Below are 19,190 nucleotides of genomic sequence, written 5' to 3'. Positions count from 1 at the left end.
TTTTAATTGTAGAGGGTTTATTTATTTATTTATTTATTTATTTATTTATTTATTTTTGATTGGATGCGAGAAATAGAAACAGCTCTCCCTTTCAGCGATTCAGAGACATCGCACGCAATATCCTCAGATCTCCACATTTTTCTTAGAAAAATAAATATGATTTAAAATATTTAAAATATATTTTCTTTTACTTTTTAATGTAAATCTGCTATTATCTCCCCATGTGTGTTTAATATATAAACATCGGAACCTTCTAAAGATTAGATAATAATATGTCTATTATCTTTGTTTAAACGTATCACAAAACGACAATAAATTACTGATAAAGAGCTAAAAGGAGGACTTTGAAATCAACTTAGCAATTCCTTTCTACTTTCTCTTTAACATGAACCTTTTGCTTGGGATCAACCATTTATCTCCTGTTGTGTAACTGCACACAAGTGCAGCTTAATATTCTGAACATCATAGAAATATTTTTTATTTCAATAATTTAGTTCAGAAAAGGGAATCTGTTTATTATATCCATTTATTACACATTTCAATATATACTTTAAAAAGTTATTTTATTATCTTGTTTTGCTGTTATCCCTTACACAATCTTGAAATACTGTTGGCATTTATACTTTCCATTTCAATACCAGAAAAAAAAAAAAAAACTCGGCCAATTTTTCTGTTTTCAACTACATGTTCAGTTTGTGACAGAAAAGATTAATGTCAGACAAAAGTAACAAGGAGATAGAAGGAAAGAAGAGGTAAAGGTAAACTTTAATGCAATTTTGATTTCTTCAAGCTTTGCAGTCATATTTTCTATGTTATTCTGCCCTCTAGTGGCAGCCTACAGAACAGATGCGTTGCTTTGTTCTGTTTTTCTCTTCCATCTATTCTATTTGATATTGATATTAAATAAGTTGTATTTTTGTCTTAAAATAAGTGCACAGGTCTATGCATTCAAAGATAATAGGGAAGGAAGGTCTACAGTATGCGGCTTTGCAGTTGGAAGTTGCAGACCCCCATCTACAGTATGCATATTGATTGACTCAGCTACACAGCTTTGTAGAAGTCCAAAGAAGCTCTTCATTGCTTACATTAAATAAGACTGATTTTTTTTTTCAATCTTTAAATCAGACCTCAATATTGATTGTACCTTTTTTGTTCCCGTTTTGCATGACTTTATTTTCTTGTTGGTTTGTTTGCTTCTTTGTTTAAACCCTTATATTTGACCTAAAGTCATATAGCAGAAAAAAAATTGTAAACTCAATGGTGCAAGACAGTACAGCATATAATAGACAGTTTAGCAAGTAAATAACCAGTTTTTTAAACCTCTTCCCACTTTGTTAGTCGAAATGTGTCATAAAAATATTATTTGAGCCAGTTTTCTATTTATTTATATTTGGCTTGATCAATTACCATAAATATGAGCAATACGATACTTTGACAGACTTCAAATTGTATATTAGCATCAACAAGGTGGTTCCTAAACAGCTCGTAACATCTGGCACAGAGGATTAAATGAAGGATGGCGTAGCAGTTTCTGTGTCAAGTCGTTGCTACATTTCTTCCCTCTTTTGTTAAGAAATGACTTTCTAGTTCTCTTTCAAAATGATCTTTACAGCTTTGACACTTCTTCTTTTGTCTTCCACTTCACCACTTCCTTTTTAGGCACTGCATGAACTGCCAGAGTTTGACTTAGACCCATGTTTTCCAACCCTGATCTTCAAGGCACACTGCCCTGCATGTTTCAGGTGTTTCAGGTCAGCTGATTTCAATTAATGGCAGATTAACAGGTGTTTACTCAACTGCAATCAACTGAATTCCGTGCATTAAAGCAGGGAAATATCTAAAAGCACCAGGGTTGGGAAACCACTGACTTTTAGACAGTCTGCCATCTTACAGATATTTCAGGATTGAGCACAAGCACAAAACAAAAAAGGTCTTCAGTAATTTTCAACATTATGGAAAATTGTCGAATTTTGTGTTTCTTCTGCATAAATCACTGGTGGTAAATCATGAAGAAAGTTAAAGAGCACAATGTGTTTCAGGTTCTCCACATCAGAGTGTCAAGAAAAGTATTTGATATGCTGAACAATGTGATTGAAAAGATTTTTTTAAAATTATTGTTTTAACAAAACACTGCATCAATTTTACAAAAGTGTTTCAGTGTGAAATGTAAAATCTTATGGCTTGCCAACTGTTTGATTATTGGTAGCAAATTGTTCCAAATCAGAGGCCCATTAAAAGAGGAAGATTGTTGGTCGAAATATGGCATCTGACTGCAATCTCTGTTTCCAGCTCTCCGTATCTTCCTGGTGGATACATTTAAACAGCTGAATCAAAGTTTGTGCTTTAATAAGGTAAACATAGAAAGGTTGTAAAAAAAATGTTTGTCTTGCAGATATGCTTCTGCAAATAATTCTCAGCTAAAATGGTTAGTTGAGAACATCGTTGACTGCAGTGTTGCATATTCTATTCTGTAGAGTATTTTATTACTAATAAAGTATTTGTCTGTAGCTCTCCATGTTTTTTTTTCAGTTCAGGTTATCACTAGTTTTATAACCAAGTATGATAACGTTTGAGAGGTTGCGCTCCTTAAGCCCCGCCCATTCGCTCTCTCTCATGAACGTGATTGGTCGGGTTGTGTGACAAATCAGAGATTAAGAAAAGCACAGGCAGTGACGTTGACCAGTGACTTCGTAACAGGGAACATAAACAAGCTAGATTAATTGTTTCTTAACCACTTTCCCGACTGTTTTTTCGGAATTTAGTTCTATTTTATGCTTTTTGTTCCTCCAGTTAAAGATTAGCTGGCTATTTTAACTCTCAACGGCTGCTTATAGTGAACTACAAAAACCGACACATGGGGCACATAGGAGGGGACATCGGCTGTTACAAAGGTAAGAGTAGATATTTTTAAAGACATAGCAGTTTAAATTAGGTTATATATTTTATACGTCGCTTTATTTATTAATATTACGGTGTATTTTTGAGGAATTATTTAACATAAAAAAAATGCGTTTTGGTTACCAAATAATCTTAAAATTAAATCAGAAGTTGAAAGTGTCCTCCTCTCTCTGTCTTCCGCCTTCAGTGTCAGGTCGGTGAACCTCTCCACTTTAGCATGATAACAGATCACTTTTGACAGAAAACGCACAAAAACATCATGGAGACAGCAGGCGGCTACAACGTGGAGGGGAGCCCCAGCCCTCCTGCAGTGCCCTCCACCATGTCCATAGACAGGCTGCTACCTGCTCTCCTGGAGTGCTTTGGGATCATCCTGTGTGGATACATCGCAGGAAGGACCAACATCATCACCTCCACTCAGGCCAAAGGATTGGGCAACTTTGTATCAAAGTTTGCTCTCCCTGCGCTCCTTTTTAAGAACATGGTGTTGCTGGACTTTGGGAACGTCATCTGGCCCTTCCTGTGGGGAATCCTCATCGCTAAAGTGTCTGTATTTTGCATCGTTTGCTTCCTCACTCTGATAGTGTCCAGTCCTGACAGCCGCTACAGTAAGGCTGGCATCTTCTCAATATTTGCAACCCAAAGCAATGACTTTGCTTTGGGCTACCCAATAGGTAAGTGTATTTTTGTGTAAGCATCTGCATCATATATTACTTTGGAACTTCAGATGCATTTTAAAAAGCACAAATTTTGACTGATTAAGCATTTTCAGAACGGTATTAATTTCCAATTGGAACATCTAGCAGAAGATTGCAACTGTCTGGTTGTTGATTTGAGGGGAAGTTGACAAATTTGGAAAATATACCCTCTGCATGATTTTACCACAATGCTTTACCGTGAAAACAGTTGTGTTATATTTGAAAGCTTCACCATGACTACTTCTAACATATTTCAGTGTTGTGGCCAAATAGCTCAGTCTTTAACTTATATGAGCTTAAATTTCTCTACAGAAGTCCAGGTACTCAGTTGCAAATTCCAGTTGTGCTTGAAAGTGTTAATTTTGGAGGAGGGGATTCAAATTGATGCGAATTTCTCTAAACCACACAAAATTTTACCTATCAAATACTATTTGTGCCCTACCAATATTTTTTCTTCTCTATTTTTTAGTACTGCATTATATTAGGAAAACTTTTAATTACCATAAAATTACAGAGTATGGCAATAACAATGTTCTCTCTTTTTGTTTCCCTCATCACAATCTTTATTGTGTAACTCTAGCAGCGTCATACTGGGTTTGCTTATCTGCCATTACAGATGCATTTTTGCAAAATGGTGGAACTAATGAAGATGAGAAGCTACTTTTAAAGTCTTCCCCTCCTACCAACAGCTACACTTTTGCAACTTTTCAACTAGATATTAAGTAAAGAGAATCAAAAAGACTAGACCAAATTCCAGTCTAAAAAACCCCCACAGATGTTGGTTATCATGTAATCATTCCACCTAGACAAATGAATAGTTCAAATGCATCTTGAAAGCCCATTTATATGAACCTCTCACCATCACTACAGATGTAATTTCAACAACAATAACAATCAAGGACTGATTATTTCAATCAGTCCTTGATTGAAATAATCTAAGCAAAGAACAAAGTTTAATCTAACCTAATAGATGAAACAAGTGAGTAGAAGAACAAGTGAATGCGATAGAAAAACTGAAAATGCCTGGCCCCTTTTCTGTAGATTGTGACTCAGTTTAGCAGTTGGAGCAGGATGAACCTGTTTCAAATTCATGGTCAAAGCTCTAGCAAGATTTTGCATACAGTTTCTCTTTGTGTTGCTGCCAGTGGCTAACACTTCACTTTCATTTGCTCAAGTAATTGAATATTTCTGAAATAACTTTTCTTCTACCAGAATTGGTGGGTTTATGTTTCTCAACCCGATTTTCATAAAAATATTTATAATGAATGTTGCTTGCATGTGTCTAGGATAATTTCAGTTCAACATTTTAGAATAAAACAACTAATGACTAATTAGATCTTACATTTGCCTGTTTTTGTTATTTTTCTTTGACCCTGTTGCCTCCTGTCTGCAGTTGAAGCCCTCTACCAGAGCACATACCCAGAGTACCTCCAGTACATCTACCTGGTTGCACCCGTGTCCCTGATGCTCCTAAATCCCATCGGCTTTGCACTGTGCGAGATCCAAAAGTGGAAGAATCAGGGAAACCACCAGCAGAGAAAACTGCTGATTGTGGGACATGTAGTCCTGCAAGTCTTGAAGAACCCCATTGTATTCATGGTTATTGTAGGCATCATCGCCCACTTTGCCCTGCACCAGAGAATCCCTGCTTTCATGGCTGAGTTCATAGACGGCTTGGGCAACTCTTTTGGTGGAGCAGCTTTGTTCTATTTGGGTCTGACCATGGTGGGCCAGTTGAGAAAACTGACCAGATCCACTGTTGTGACACTGATTTTGCTCATTACAGCCAAACTGTGAGTTGAATTTCATTGCACCTTATGGATATTTTTACTAATAAATGCTTTACCATTATAGTGATACTTGGTGTTAGAGGCTGAGTAAAGAGAAGGGCTCCCAATGTGTTTTGTGCTAATGGTTTAGATGACTCAGACCTTCTCAGACCATAGGTCATTATAGAATTACATGTCTGCATTTTAACCACAGTTATCTAAGTGTTTCAGTTCCTCCGGTTTGCACTTTTAACTATTTCATATCTTGTTTTTTTGGACTTCAAGGCTGGTAATGCCGCTTATCTGTAAGGATATGGTGGATGTTTTGGATAACAGCAGCAATACTACAAACCACTCCAGCCTCTCAGATTATGCCTTTCTTTACGGAGTCTTCCCCACTGCACCAAGCGTGGCCATCTATGCTGTTTTCTACAACGCAGAACTAGAAGTTGTGAGTTACTGCATGAACTACAGCTCAACTTTCTTATTTGCTTGGAATGTATCTTTTTAAAACTTTCCTGAACATGTTTTTCATTGTGTCAGGTGACCTCTGGGATGGTGATCAGCACTTTTCTCTCAGCTCCAATAATGTACGTCTCAGCCTGGCTGCTTACCATCCACTTAATGGATCCCCAGTGTCTGATGCATTCACTTGAGAGTGTCAGCTTTAATATGAGCATAGTGAGCTTAGTGGCTCTGGTAAGTGACTGTAACATGCACAGACTCGTTCATAACTGGCTGTACAACAGATTGTTACTTGGTTTCTTTGTTTAGTTTTTATTCTTCTGAGAAGTGGATTGGCGACTTCTGGAACTACAAGTCAATCGTGGCTTGATAAATCAACCCAGTTTAGCGTTTGGATTGCATTTCTCTCACTCGTCCACAGAAGTATCACTTCCTTCTTTTAAAGGAAATGATATATACTTATAAAATCTTATTTTTTTTCATGTTTTAAAATGCTAAACCATCTGTCTTTGAGAGGCTCAGCTGTTCAGAGGATGAGTTGCCTCACTGGTTCGTCACTCACTCAGACCCGCTTCCTCATTCTCACTTTCAGTGCCACTTTAAGAAACATGTAACTAACCGCTTCTGGTTCTGCATTCTGCATATCCATATAGTTTAACCGCTTCACTGTTTTCTGAAAGACGATGTTTCCTTCTTTCAATGCTGTTGTGGCTTGAGGTTCAAGATGGATATTTTATTTCGAGGCCCAAAATAAAAAAAAATTATACAAGTAAGAAAGGCAGCACAAGAAGCTGATGCTAAAGCCAAAGGAGTGAGGTACTTGGCACTAAATTTGAGTAAATGTGCATTGCAAAATGGCCACACTAGAGGAAGATTATAATAATAAAGCTGCCAGTTAGAATGTGACAACCATTATAATGATTTGTCCAGTGAAGAGGGAGAAACACCCGAAAGCAGTAGATTAGAGATCTAATAGACCAGCACCCTACCAGGAATATAGAAGTACTCTTTGATGGATCCAATGTAGCTGTAACTTACCACATTGGTGAATGCCTGCTCGAAATAAGGATAAAATAATATAAAACTCTGACAGCATTCAGTTAGGAAAGTTTTACCTCTGAGGATTTAATTGGACTGAAGCAATAGCTGCCAAAATAGTGACACCATCAAGTTATCTTTGGTACAACAGTATGGTATTTGATCCTTTAACGTCATTTCCAACCATTTTTTACATGTGTGGTGTGTAAAAGTGCTGATTAAATGAAGTCAAAGCACTGCCATGTCCTTTGTTGATTTAGCTCAGGCATTTAGGGGAAAAAAAGCTTAATCTGATTTTTGTAGGCAAGAATTGAAGTGCAATGTACCAAACCAGTTCACTTTATTTACATGGTGTTATAGGTACTTGTGTCATCTCAAGATACTTTACAAAAGATGTAATTCACCCCAGTAATGCATACATTCCAGCTGATCCTAGTTATCAAACAGTTAAGTTCAGTTCATGTTTAATATGTGTTTTAAAGTTTCCATCTAAGGAAACACTGCAGATTTTCTTAACAGCATCTATCTATCATACTGTAGCACATGTAGAAATAGTGGAAATGGAAAAACTCCCCTTCAACATGAACGGTTGTTTCCTTAAAAACAAAATAGAGGTGTTTCAGACAGAAATGCTGTTTCTGATTTTTAGCAGAAATCTATTGTCTTTACACAGTAACTCAAATCTCAGCCACCTTCCTGCTTAAAGGATCTGTGGGCAAACTGTTCTTCATTCTCTGACGTTTACAGCTGACAAGGCATTATCTATTTATGGCTGTGTCTTTCCATTTTAGAGAGGCATGTCTCTAAGGAGACTATTTGATCTGCCTTGAAAAACCAATGTCAGCTGTGACTCAGCCATGTGTCATATTTTCCTGATTTTTGCTGTAAACTTTAAAATGTTGACAATATCAAATATTTCCAAGTTTTTTTATGAAGTACATTTATGTTTAGTTTTAGCAAACAGAAGAGTTTAATAAGTCTATATATATTTTTTTTGCATAACTAATTTTAAAATGTTTTTTATTTCCTGCCAGCTGTGGACAGTTGCTGTCATGTTTTTAAGTAAAAAGTTTAAGAGACTTCCTCACATGTTTACAGTCAACCTGTTCTTGGCGCAGGTAAGCAGGCAGTCTTGGTTTCAATTGTATTTTCATCTGAAAAAAAAAACAAACTGTAGCTCCAACTAACTTATCTTCAGCAAAGCCGTTAATTGTGTGTTTGGTGATGTGGTTTTCTAGCTGTTCAGCTGCATTGGGATGATTCTGTGGAACTTTGTGGTGAAGGAAGACAACTTTGTTGCGCAGGTCCTCATTTTCACGTTGCTGTCTACTTCACTCTACAGTAGTTTTATGTGGCCAGGTAAGCCGACAACACATTTATCCTCATGTGGAGTTGGTGCAACTCCAAAATCTGCACTTGATTGTTATTTTTGTGAATAAAATGTCTTTGGTTTTAGGATTAATAGCACTCTCAATTGTGCTTATGAAAAAGTATGAGGATCTTAGAGGAGCACCAGGTGCGCTGATCATCGCAGGCTGGGGGTGAGTCACCTCTGATTCATAGAAAATTAAATCCAGGTTATATCTCAAAATATAATCTGGATTGACATAACAAGCATCTGGTTTCTCTAAGAGTATTGTATTAGTTTGTGTTTTCTTGGCCTCTAGTCTGTGCTTGTATATTTGTTTAAATGGACTTCAAACTAAAAGCTAAAATGCATTTATCACTTTTTGGCTGGTTCAGTGATTATTAACATCATTATCTGTGTATTGTTTTTTTCTCTTCATTCCTCTAAAAACATATTCTCATTTGTATAGGTAACTTGTTATTTATACAGTAGTATATAAAGAAAACGGATCTAAATACATTTACAGGCACAGAAAAGCCAAAAAGTGAAAGCAAAAATAAAGTTTGAGAAAATTATCTGAGTCTTCCAATTAAAAAATAAAGAAAGAAATGCAAAGAAGCAAGATAAATTTCATGGTTTTATGTATCAGTTTAATAGTGTTGCATTTCTGTGTTTAACTGTGTGTTCTGTTGTTTCAGTCCTGCAGGTTTTTAATCCAGATCAGTGCCACAGCTCCATGTTTTATGGCAGTGTTGCTAAGCTGTTTCTGTTTGACATTTTAATTACCTGAACAAACTCATGTTTTACAGGATCCCCTCTTTGCTAACCTCTATTCTGCTCATCTTCGGCGAAAAAAGGTCTGACGCTATTGATTCTTCCTTCTTCTATGGCAAACTTCAGGTATAAAACACACAAAGGAAGAATAATGCTAACAATTTTTGCTATTCACAGTAAAACGTCAAAGCTCCAAATTTTGACACATTTTCTATTGTTTTTCTTTCTTAGATCATTTGCACTACAGTAGTGGTCAGCTTCAGCATACTTCTTGGAGGATTCTCTTTGGTGTGTCTTAGTAGAGGAAGTTGGGAGCAAGATGAAGAATACGAAGACGGAGAAAGTTCATTTGAGCCTTACCAGGATCAGGTGACCGAGGTCGAACCAGAAACTCAGACTCTCATAGAGCCAGAAACCGGAACAGGAGGAGGTACTTTCTACTCTGAAAATGTTTTAGATTTGACATATTTTTGTCAAAAAGTATTATTTGAATGGTTGAATGAATACTTTTATTGCCATTGCACCTGCAGTGAAATTAATTGCTCTGACTGGAAAGGTGTAAACAGTTCTCGCACCATAAATGGAAAGCAAATGATCTAACATCCAGGCTGGTCATTTCACCTCATTTCCATTTTATAGTTCTACAGTCTAGTTCTTTTCTGATTTACTGCCCTGGATGTTTGCAGCATGAGTATTAATGTTACTTTCGGGTTGAGCTACACAAGCTATCAAATTGCAGCCATCATCGACCGCTTTGATGCAATATCTGGTAGTTTGTAACATTTCAGGAGTCATGTAGGGAACCCAAGGTCAGAAATATAAAGGGAACAGTTGAGTACATTATTATAACAGGAAAAAAAGAGCAGACATGAAACTATGTTAATCACAATCAATAACATTTGACAATGATGTCGCATTGTCATGTTTTTCTATTACATTATACAGCCTTACTTTTATGTATCAAAAACTATCTTGCCAAAATATCTGCAATTGGTTATTAAAACACTTGAATACTAGCAATAAGGGCAAGAATCGGTAACACCAATTTAGATTTATCAATGAGCTGCCATTGGCAAACAGTTATGGACAGTTTAGCATTTTTTTTTTTGCAAACCTGCAAACCTTCATCTTGCAGGTTTTCATTAGGATTTAGGCCTGGAGAGTAAAATTCTCATTGAAAATGGTGGTTTTTATGTCTTTTGAACCATTTCTTTGTCATAGGATTTGCATCATTACTTTGTTGAAACACCCAGTCTTGCTTCTTTACAGTCATGACCTTATTTTCAGTTCAGTTATTTAAAATCTCCTGATATTTTGAAAAGTTTCTGATGTGTGTTTTGAAACCCATAAACAGAAAGTAAAATGTGAGTCATTTTAGCAGAATCATAAAATTATTTCACCATTGAGTGCATGATCGTGTTCAACTGTACTTACACTGCCTTGCAAAAATATTGATGTATTAAATCTTTCTCATTTTAGCATAAAACAACCACAACCTTAATATTAGTTTGTAGTTGTAATTACAAAAAACCCCACTGTAAATAATACAGACACAAAATGTAATATTATTCTTCATTTTGGTTGCTATCAGAGTGTTTCAGATGTGCCTGTGCTCCAGCCACGCCCATGCCTGACATGATCATCAGCACAAACGACAGCCTAAGCTCCCTCCCAGGTATTTCCACTGACGGCCCACTGTCACAAATTCTCTCTCGCACAAATATTTTAAGTTCACTAAAACCCTACAGGAGATGCCCCAGACCTGAATCAACTTCCTTAGTTTTTAACATTTTGCTTTGAGGACTGTAAGGCCACTTTTGGTGCAACAGTCCTCTCTCTTGTGAGCCGTTTTGTTCATTTTCTGTGCGCTGCTGCCCTCTACAGTTCATTGTGGGAATGGCTGCGAGTCGACAGACTGTCTCCTTGCTCAGATGGAGGAGCAACAGCAGGTGAAAGACAGACAAGTGGTCCGTCATGTGCTCCTGTGTCTGCTCCTGACTGTCTTCCTTCTGGCTGTGAGTAAAAGACCGCAATCATCGCAAACCATACAAACAAATGGTTGATTTCCAGCTCATTTCAGAGAAATACTCCTGATTTTAAAACCACAATAGAGACGCCTCAGTTTTCTATGTTTTTTCAGCTAAAGGTTTTATTTGTTCCTGTAGATCTGACAATAGAATGACAAAAAAAACATGTTTCAAAAAATAAAATCATGTAATTATTTATACAAGCTTGAGCTGACACAGGACTGACCTATTTTTTCAAATATACAGCTGTGGACAAATTTGTTTCCTCTCCTGAAAAATATGAGTAAAACTGAGTGGAAATAAATTATTCTTTTATTTCGGTAGCATAATCTGAAACTGTAAATTTTAGAAAAAATCCAGTTTTTAATTCATGCCACTGGTCCAAAGAAATAGACCTCTGTGTCATGACATATATTTATGAGTGAAAGACAAAGTAGTGAATTATTAGTTGGAAGTTTTTTTTTTCATCAGTTTTAAAAAAGTCAAATCTGAATTAAGTAAAATGAAAAAATTGTCTCAAATTTAATGCTTTTTTCCTAGTGATGCTATGCAACTGAAATTACTTTAAGATTTGATTCACATCTTTACCAAAGACACCAGTGAATCTGCAGAGTATAACTTATCTCATGTTCTTCTAACCACAGAACCTTTCCAGCAGCCTGTGGTTGCTTTACAACCACCTTCATGGGAGACTCTACTTGGAGCTTCAGTTCTTCTGTGCTATAGCAAACTACGGACAGGTTAGTCTAATGAATACAGAAGTCCCTAAATCACTTAAATTTCCTCCCACACAGAAGCACAGCAATAATAACCCCTTCTTCCTGTTGGCAGGGATTTATCTCCTTTGCTCTTTTCGGGTTGGACAAGAATATTATTTTACTGCCATTGAAGAGGTAATGTAATAAATGCAAATTTTTAAAGAAATTTACCTACGCTTCCCCGGTGCGATGGTGGCGGTCAACCTGCCGGTGGAGCGCTTCTGCCCTACAGCAGCTGTGGCTACTATCCAGTAGCTTGACAGCGTGTGAATGTGTGAATGACTGAGGTGTAAAACGCTTTGAGGTCCTATAGACTTGATAAAGAGCGATACAAACACAAGACATTTACCATTAGCAGGAATGTCATACTAACTTCAGATTTTTACACATTTATTTGACGTGTTATTGAATCAAGTTGGATTGATTTTGCTACATACTACTTCAATGATTTTTGAAAACAAGAACTACAGTGTTAAAATGTAAACAGAGCCCCACAAATTATTGATGACTTGCCTCTTAAGTTGGAGAGAACCCAAAAGCTTCTTTTAGCTGTCCACAGTGTACTGGAATCAGTCAAGTTGTTGTTTTGTATGCTAGAACTTATTTAAATAGGTTGGTTTAAAATTTTCAGACATTTTTAATGAGGTTCACATCTTGGCCTGTGACTCTAAAAGCAGCTCTGATGGATGTTTGAAACCTCAGCAGAGTTAAATGTTTGTCTTATTTAACCAAAAAACATTTTAAGTAATGTGACATTCTTGCCAATGATGAATGTATGTGAACTTCTCATCAGAACTGTATTGTACCATATATATTGTATTAACCTAGATTTATTTTTTTATTCTTTTAACGTGTTTTTCAGGTTATACAGTCGCTGGTTTGGAAAGAAGAAAATCGAAGAACCGGATCTGGATTTACCAGACGACATCAGGATGACCTGCCTCCAGTTCACCAAATACCACAAACAACAGTGTTTTCATGACATTGTTAAAAAGAGAAGGTGAGAGCTGCCCTGGTCTGAAATTGTTTAGAATCCGTCTTGAGTAAATGTGCTCCGTGGTTTATGTTTGTAAGACATTCTTGGAGGTTATCTAAAAATACCCGTGAAAATATTCCCTAAATATTGACTCTCGCGCTGTGCCTCGCATGCGTTTATGTCGCTCAGCTCCTTCTCTGTGTCTGTTCAGAGCAGCAGCAGCTAAAAGCTTCATTGCCTTACAGGTGTGGTGTGAGGACCATGCTGGACTGTTTCCGCGGCTGTGAGCTGGTGGATTGGCTGCAGCAGGTGGGCTTGGCGCAGGACCGCGGCGAGGCGGTCCTCTACGGGACGCGGCTGCAGCAGGGCGGTATGCTTCGGCACATCAAGCAGGAGTACAGCTTCGAAGACAGTCAGCTTCATTACTACTTTACTGCACCAAACTAAGGCATCAAAGTTATTTTCTTCTTAAAGGGACACATTTCAGTTCAGACATGAACGACGCAGTCGGCACACTGTGCAGAGCAGCTCTCTGTGACGGTTTCTGCTACGTGACATTAAAGTCTAGTAAAGTAACACACTTTTACTCTGCAGTTTATTCCTATTAAAAAAGGGGAAATAATACACATATTAGAGTATTTTTTAGAACCACTTAAGGTATTTTATCTAACATTTATAAAATGCAAAATTTTAGCTGATTTGCTTAACTGTGATTTGGCTCAGATGGATATTCTTTCAGATGATCAGGCATTTTCAGTAAATCCTTCTTAAGCCATACAACCAGAGCCACTTATTTGGAGCCAAAACTGAATGTGCACATACTGTAATTATTTCAATTATCATTGGTTGTGTGTGGGGGGGGAAATGGCGAAAGAGTTTTTACATTATTGTAGGGGATTATTTGTCCTGTGAGGTTTAAAAAAAACAAAAAAACGACGAGTACATTTTTATAAGATTTTTTATGCAGTCATTGCATAAATTGTATCACTGTGAGATTGGTGAAACACAAAGAGGCCAAGTTGATATTGCAGGGAAAAAAATGCTGCCTATCTACTGAATGTATTAATTTTTTTTTTTTATCTATACACACATTATAATTCATCGTCCTAAAGCCAGCCCCCTAAAACAGGGGTCTGCAACCTGTAGCTCTACACTTGAGTCTTTAGATCCTCTAAAGTGGCTCTTTATGGCTTAAAATGCATAAAGTGACGTAGAAACGAGCAAAAATGATGTAAATAAATAAAAACCAGTAGAAAACCAACATTTTTGGAAGCATTTCAAACATTTCCTTTGAACTTATAAAGCGGAATGACACAATATGAAACTTGATTTTTTTTTTTTTTCTTAGTCGTGTTATGTTATCATTTCTAAATATACTAAAAAAATATTACTCTCTTGCAAAAAAATCTAATGTTTTTGATCTAAGACCTGAAATTAGAATTAAAATATATGGTGGTTCTTTAGTTTAAAATTATTTTAACAAAATTAATTATTCAAATGTTTATTTCACTTAATAAATTATTTTTAAAGGTGATGTAGGTGTAAAAAAAATATTTAGAAGGAAGAAGGTTGAAAATGTCTGGATTGTAAAGGCTGATAAACCCTGTCGTAAAGTGATGAAGGGAAGACAGGATTATATGTTCAGCATTTGTTAAAGTAATCACGGGTATTGTTACTTAAGTTTTCAGCTTTCTGAGCATTGTGAGTGGAAGTGTTACATTTTATAGGGAAGGTTACCAGTATCTTAGAAAAGCCCAAGTAAATGTTTCTCAGGCCATGTTAGCAGTGTTTATAGATGGTGTTTTAATAAAAATAGTAAACTCTTAGAATTAAAAAATGGTCATAAACTGGGTCTGCCTGCTTTACTGGATGCACTGAAAGTCTCTCATGTTGCGCAATTTAGATCAGTGGAACAATATTAAGCTGTTGCTGTGAATTTCTCTTTACTCATTTTGAATGTTTATAGAACTGCTGTCTCATACTCTGTTAATTAAAAAAGATTTAATTTATAGGGATATTGGAACATCTTTTTCATTTGCACATTCATGTGTACCATTAGGGCTGTCGTAGATAAAAGAAAATTGGTCATAGAGGAGCATTTCTGCCAAAAAAAATCTCAGAAATTTTACGATTAATTTAACATATTTACAAGAGGGAAAAAAAAGTTGGTATTTTCTGATGTTGAATAGTTTTAGATTCATAAGAAAAATGTACTGTTTTCTGTAATTAAAGGCATACATTTATGATATCGGAAATGTATAATCGTGGAATTCTTTTTTTTTTTTAAATCTGCAACTTTGATAGAGAATATCTACTTTGTTTTTTTCTTGTGAATATGCAAAATTAATCTAAAAATTGCTGGGTTTTTTGGGTAGAAATGTACTCTGCCAAAGAGTGCAGCTAGATAGATATAATTAATTTACAATCGCCCTAATGCACCGTTACTACTGTATTTCTTTCAGCACATAATACTGAAATCTTCCTATTTATGTTAAAATATTTGTTCTTGAGGGGAAATGTGCAGCTTCTTGTCCATGTTTGTGGAAGATGCATTTAAAAGAAAAAACCTTGACTGATTTGCAGCTGAAGACCAAGACGATTAATATGTTCAACTAGTCGATCTGAGTTGTAGAAAAATGTTCTGCTGTGTTGACTTGAAAATGCTCATCTTGACTAACCGAACACATAAATCTTGTATAAAGTTTAATGCTGCTGTTTTAATTATTTCAAATAAAGAGATGAATTGTCTGTTTTTTTTTAAAGTTTGTTTTATTGTGTTGCAAGTTTTTAATAAACCTCCAATGAAATTTGTAGTGTGTTCTGCCAAATGCTGCACATCTGTTTAACTACAATATAAATTAAATATACATAAAGGTTTTTTGTCTGTGTTTTTACAATCAATGGTTCACTTAATAAAAGTAACAATATTATGATGTTGGATTGATGTGCAGTTCTGTGCAATGATTTTATTAAGTTCAGTTATTTACTGGTTCCTCCTAATTGCATGTTGGTAATTAAATTGGGCTCCAAGCAGCACATTAGGAAACGCACTGCTGCACTTTTTTTTTAAATCTCACACAGCTCTTTAAGTTTTGCCGTAAACACTCAGCTCTTCCTGGACACACTCAGAGAACAGGTTCACATAGTCATCAGGTTGTTGCACACCCACTGCGAGAATATTCTCCATCTTTTTCATTGTCTCTTTCTCAAGCTGCCTCAGATTTTCTGTGATTTTCTGTCCTTTTTCCTAAAAAAAAAAAAAAAAATACATTAACACTAAACCTCTCTACGGTGAACAATCAGGTAAGTGCATTTTGTGGCTTTCAGAGTGACAAACCTTGTAAGATTCAATGATGGCGGCCGTAACCTCGTGCTTCACAAACAATGGATGTTTGCGGTCCGGTTTGCTCTGGAAGCGAGGTTTCTTCTTCACGGGATCATCTGGACCAAAGCTGGGGGAGGACGTCTCCTTCAATTCACGTGCGTTTTTCACAAACACGAATGGTTTGAAAACAGACCTGTTGAACAAAGACAGAACGTTATAAATCTTCTGTACCTGCAGTTGCTCATGAACTGAAAAGCTTGCAACCAAAGCACCTCTCTGGATCTGGAGTTCCTGTAAAGTAGTGAACTCCTGGCAGAGCCGAAGTCGTGGGTACCACAGACACCATGCTTCCTGTTGTCATGAACAGGCCCTCCATGTTGATGCCACTGTCTTTATCTCGCAGGATATCCATCATTGCCTCTGCAGTAATGTGGCCTTGAGAAAAAATAATTAAAAAAAATACAACCATGAAGCCTCTGTCAACGTTTCCAAAATTCTTCCTGCAAAGAGTAACAAAACCAACCGTTTCTCTTTTCCAACAAGCTCTTCCCCTCGCAGTACCGAGTCCCAGCAGACTCTATTCTGGCTGTCGTCAGAAAGGAGTAGACCGTGGCAAAGTTGAACTCTGACTTCCCGTCCCACCATCCTTTGCTCTGAGCGTATTCCCTCATTCCTGGATGCTCCTTGTTTATCTTTGTTGTTATTCCATACTGGTTGGAGATGTTCCGATATCCCTCTGGAAACGAGGCGTGAAATTATAAGTCACCAGTAAATGAAGCAACGTGTTAAAACTGGACCTAGATAAGGGTTCAGACATTTGATATATTACTGATTTGGTAATGTAACACTGTACTCCGAGAAAAAATTTTGATTTTTCAGATAAATTCAGGTTTTGCTGTTCTTTTTTAATTCTTTTGCAACACTTTTTTCATGTCACAATCAAACTTTATTCTAACAGAATTTTATTGAAGAGACCAACCCAATAACAAAACAATCTTAACAAAACTACATTTGAATTTGTGATTGTAAGATAAAAAATTTGAACATTTTCAAGGCTGCACAGTGGCGCAGTTGGTAGAGCTGTTGCCTTGCAGCAAGAAGGTTCTGGGTTCAATTCCCGGCCCGGGGTCTTTCTGCATGGAGTTTGCATGTTCTCCCTGTGCATGTGTGGGTTTTCTCCGGGTACTCTGGTTTCCTCCCACAGTCCAAAAACATGACTGTTAGGTTAATTGGCCTCTCCAAATTGCCCCTAGGTGTGAGTGTGTGTGGATGGTTGTGTGTCCTGTGTGTCTCTGTGTTGCCCTGCAACAGACTGGCAACCTGTCGAGGGTGAACCCCGCCTCTCGCCCGAAACATTAGCTGGAGATAGGCACCAGCAACCCTCCCGACCCCACCAGGGGACAAGGGTGCAAGAAAATGGATGGATGGATTTTCAAGGGGTGTGATAACCTTTGCAAGACATTGTAAATGATTATGACTAGACGCGTGGCACATCCGTTGGGATGCAAATTAAACATTTTCTTTGTTTCCAATTGCAGTTTTCTGATTACCTTCCACTCTCTCTGCTGCCCAGTACTTCCCGGATGTTTCCAGTACCCACGCTTCCTTTCGGTCTGAGATGAGGAAGCTGTTGTGGTAGGTGAACTCACTCTGATCTTCCATGCATGAGCCTCCCTGACCGTACTTCTCCAACAACGCAGCGATGACATCAACAGCTTTCTCAGCCGTGTCAGCTCGCTCAAGACCAAGTCTGTAAAATTGAAGAATCACAAATCACATTTTTCTTTTATTTCACAAACTTGATCAGAAATAATTATAGAACATGTAGAATAAGATGCAGATGGTATTGTAATAGTGGTCAATTTTATTTTTCCGATTTGTCAGATAGCTGTAAATACCAGTACAGATCAATTCATAAAATACTTTAAAGACTCAGAGTAGACTGAATACAAACACAGATCTTCTTTTGTAAAAAAGAAAAAAAACCAAAATTCTAATTCATTTTTCCTTCAACTGTATGGGTTATTAATATGTCTGCGTGGCATTTTACCTGACAAGGTCCATTCCAAGCAGAGCCTCCTCTCCATCAGCGCTCTCTCTGCCCCACACTGCCTCATTCCCAATGCACACTTGATGCTCATTTGCACCCATCTCTGCCCCCCACAGCCATGCTGGCTTGCTCAGCACAACTGCATAGGTGTGGGCAACCTGCTCGATCTGTATGTATGTGCACTTTTTCCACAAAAAGAAAGGGAGATTTTAAAAAGTTATGAAGTTTCATACTTAGCAAGGAGAAGTCATGAGCAACTAAATGAATGTAACACCCACCTCAACCTTCTCCTCTGGACCATAGTCTCTGGCAGGGAAATACACAACCTCTTGGACCTCATCGCAGGGTCTGTCCGAGTTCTTCCCAAAAATGACGCGCTGTCCCTCAGAGGAAGGAGGCAGAGCCACAAAGGTGTCACAGGAGGATGGAAACATTTCAACCACAGACTAGTAGGTAGGAGAAAGTAGTAAAGTTTGTCAACCCCTTACTTTATGACAATCCAAACAAATGCAGCCACTTGTACACGACAAAGCAACGATGTACTTTTAAACGGGTATATAAGAAGGCCATACTACCTGAGGAGTCGTCTGGCAGCTGTCAGAATCGGTTTCTATTCTTGCTTGCCTGCAGGATTTCAGCAGTCAATCCACTGATACGGAAACAGGTCTGTCACGTGACAAAAAGATGAAGTTAGGTTTAGATTCGTAGTAAAAAGAAACTTCTTATTTTCTGTCTTATTCGGAGTAAAATTAAATATTAGAATAAGAATGTATAACAATAATATATTAGAATAAATCATTAACCATGATTAAATAATCATGCCTAATAATTATGCACTCAAAAATGGACTCAATAACAACATTTGACTAAAACAAAGGAGAAGGAAATGTTCCATTAAATAGTAATTATGTGGTGTATGTAATGGAAAGACAAACTTCATATGGAATTATCTGATTATAATATAATATAATATAATATAATATAATATAATATAATATAATATAATATAATATAATATAATATAATATATAAAACTGGTGGTGTGCGTTTGATGACGAATTTTA

General features: G+C 36.9%; 2 protein-coding genes across 2 annotated transcripts; one reads left to right on the top strand and one right to left on the bottom strand.

The window, feature by feature from the left end:
• The first annotated feature begins 2,642 nt into the window (after positions 1-2,642).
• gpr155a (G protein-coupled receptor 155a) lies at positions 2,643-15,499 on the top strand. Its single transcript, XM_008399023.3, has 16 exons — positions 2,643-2,891; positions 3,086-3,572; positions 4,990-5,389; positions 5,651-5,816; positions 5,909-6,064; positions 7,903-7,986; positions 8,107-8,227; positions 8,325-8,409; positions 9,026-9,116; positions 9,222-9,420; positions 10,582-10,665; positions 10,875-11,005; positions 11,662-11,757; positions 11,849-11,910; positions 12,638-12,775; positions 12,997-15,499. The coding sequence occupies exons 2-16, from the start codon at positions 3,158-3,160 to the stop codon at positions 13,196-13,198; spliced, it is 2,430 nt and encodes an 809-aa protein (XP_008397245.1). The 5' UTR covers positions 2,643-2,891; positions 3,086-3,157; the 3' UTR covers positions 13,199-15,499.
• scrn3 (secernin 3) lies at positions 15,022-18,835 on the bottom strand. The gene is made up of 8 exons (XM_008399036.3): positions 18,702-18,835; positions 18,405-18,572; positions 18,127-18,308; positions 17,627-17,826; positions 16,600-16,812; positions 16,349-16,511; positions 16,089-16,269; positions 15,022-15,998 (listed from the first exon to the last, which is right to left on the bottom strand). The coding sequence occupies exons 2-8, from the start codon at positions 18,558-18,560 to the stop codon at positions 15,837-15,839; spliced, it is 1,257 nt and encodes a 418-aa protein (XP_008397258.1). The 5' UTR covers positions 18,561-18,572; positions 18,702-18,835; the 3' UTR covers positions 15,022-15,836.
• Positions 18,836-19,190: the final 355 nt, after the last annotated feature.

Source organism: Poecilia reticulata, chromosome 2 (assembly GCF_904066995.2).
Source record: "Poecilia reticulata chromosome 2, P_reticulata-male-v2, whole genome shotgun sequence".
Lineage (NCBI taxonomy): Eukaryota > Metazoa > Chordata > Actinopteri > Cyprinodontiformes > Poeciliidae > Poecilia > Poecilia reticulata.
The sequence above is the reverse complement of the archived record's forward strand: the minus strand, read 5'-3'. Positions and strand labels throughout refer to the sequence as shown.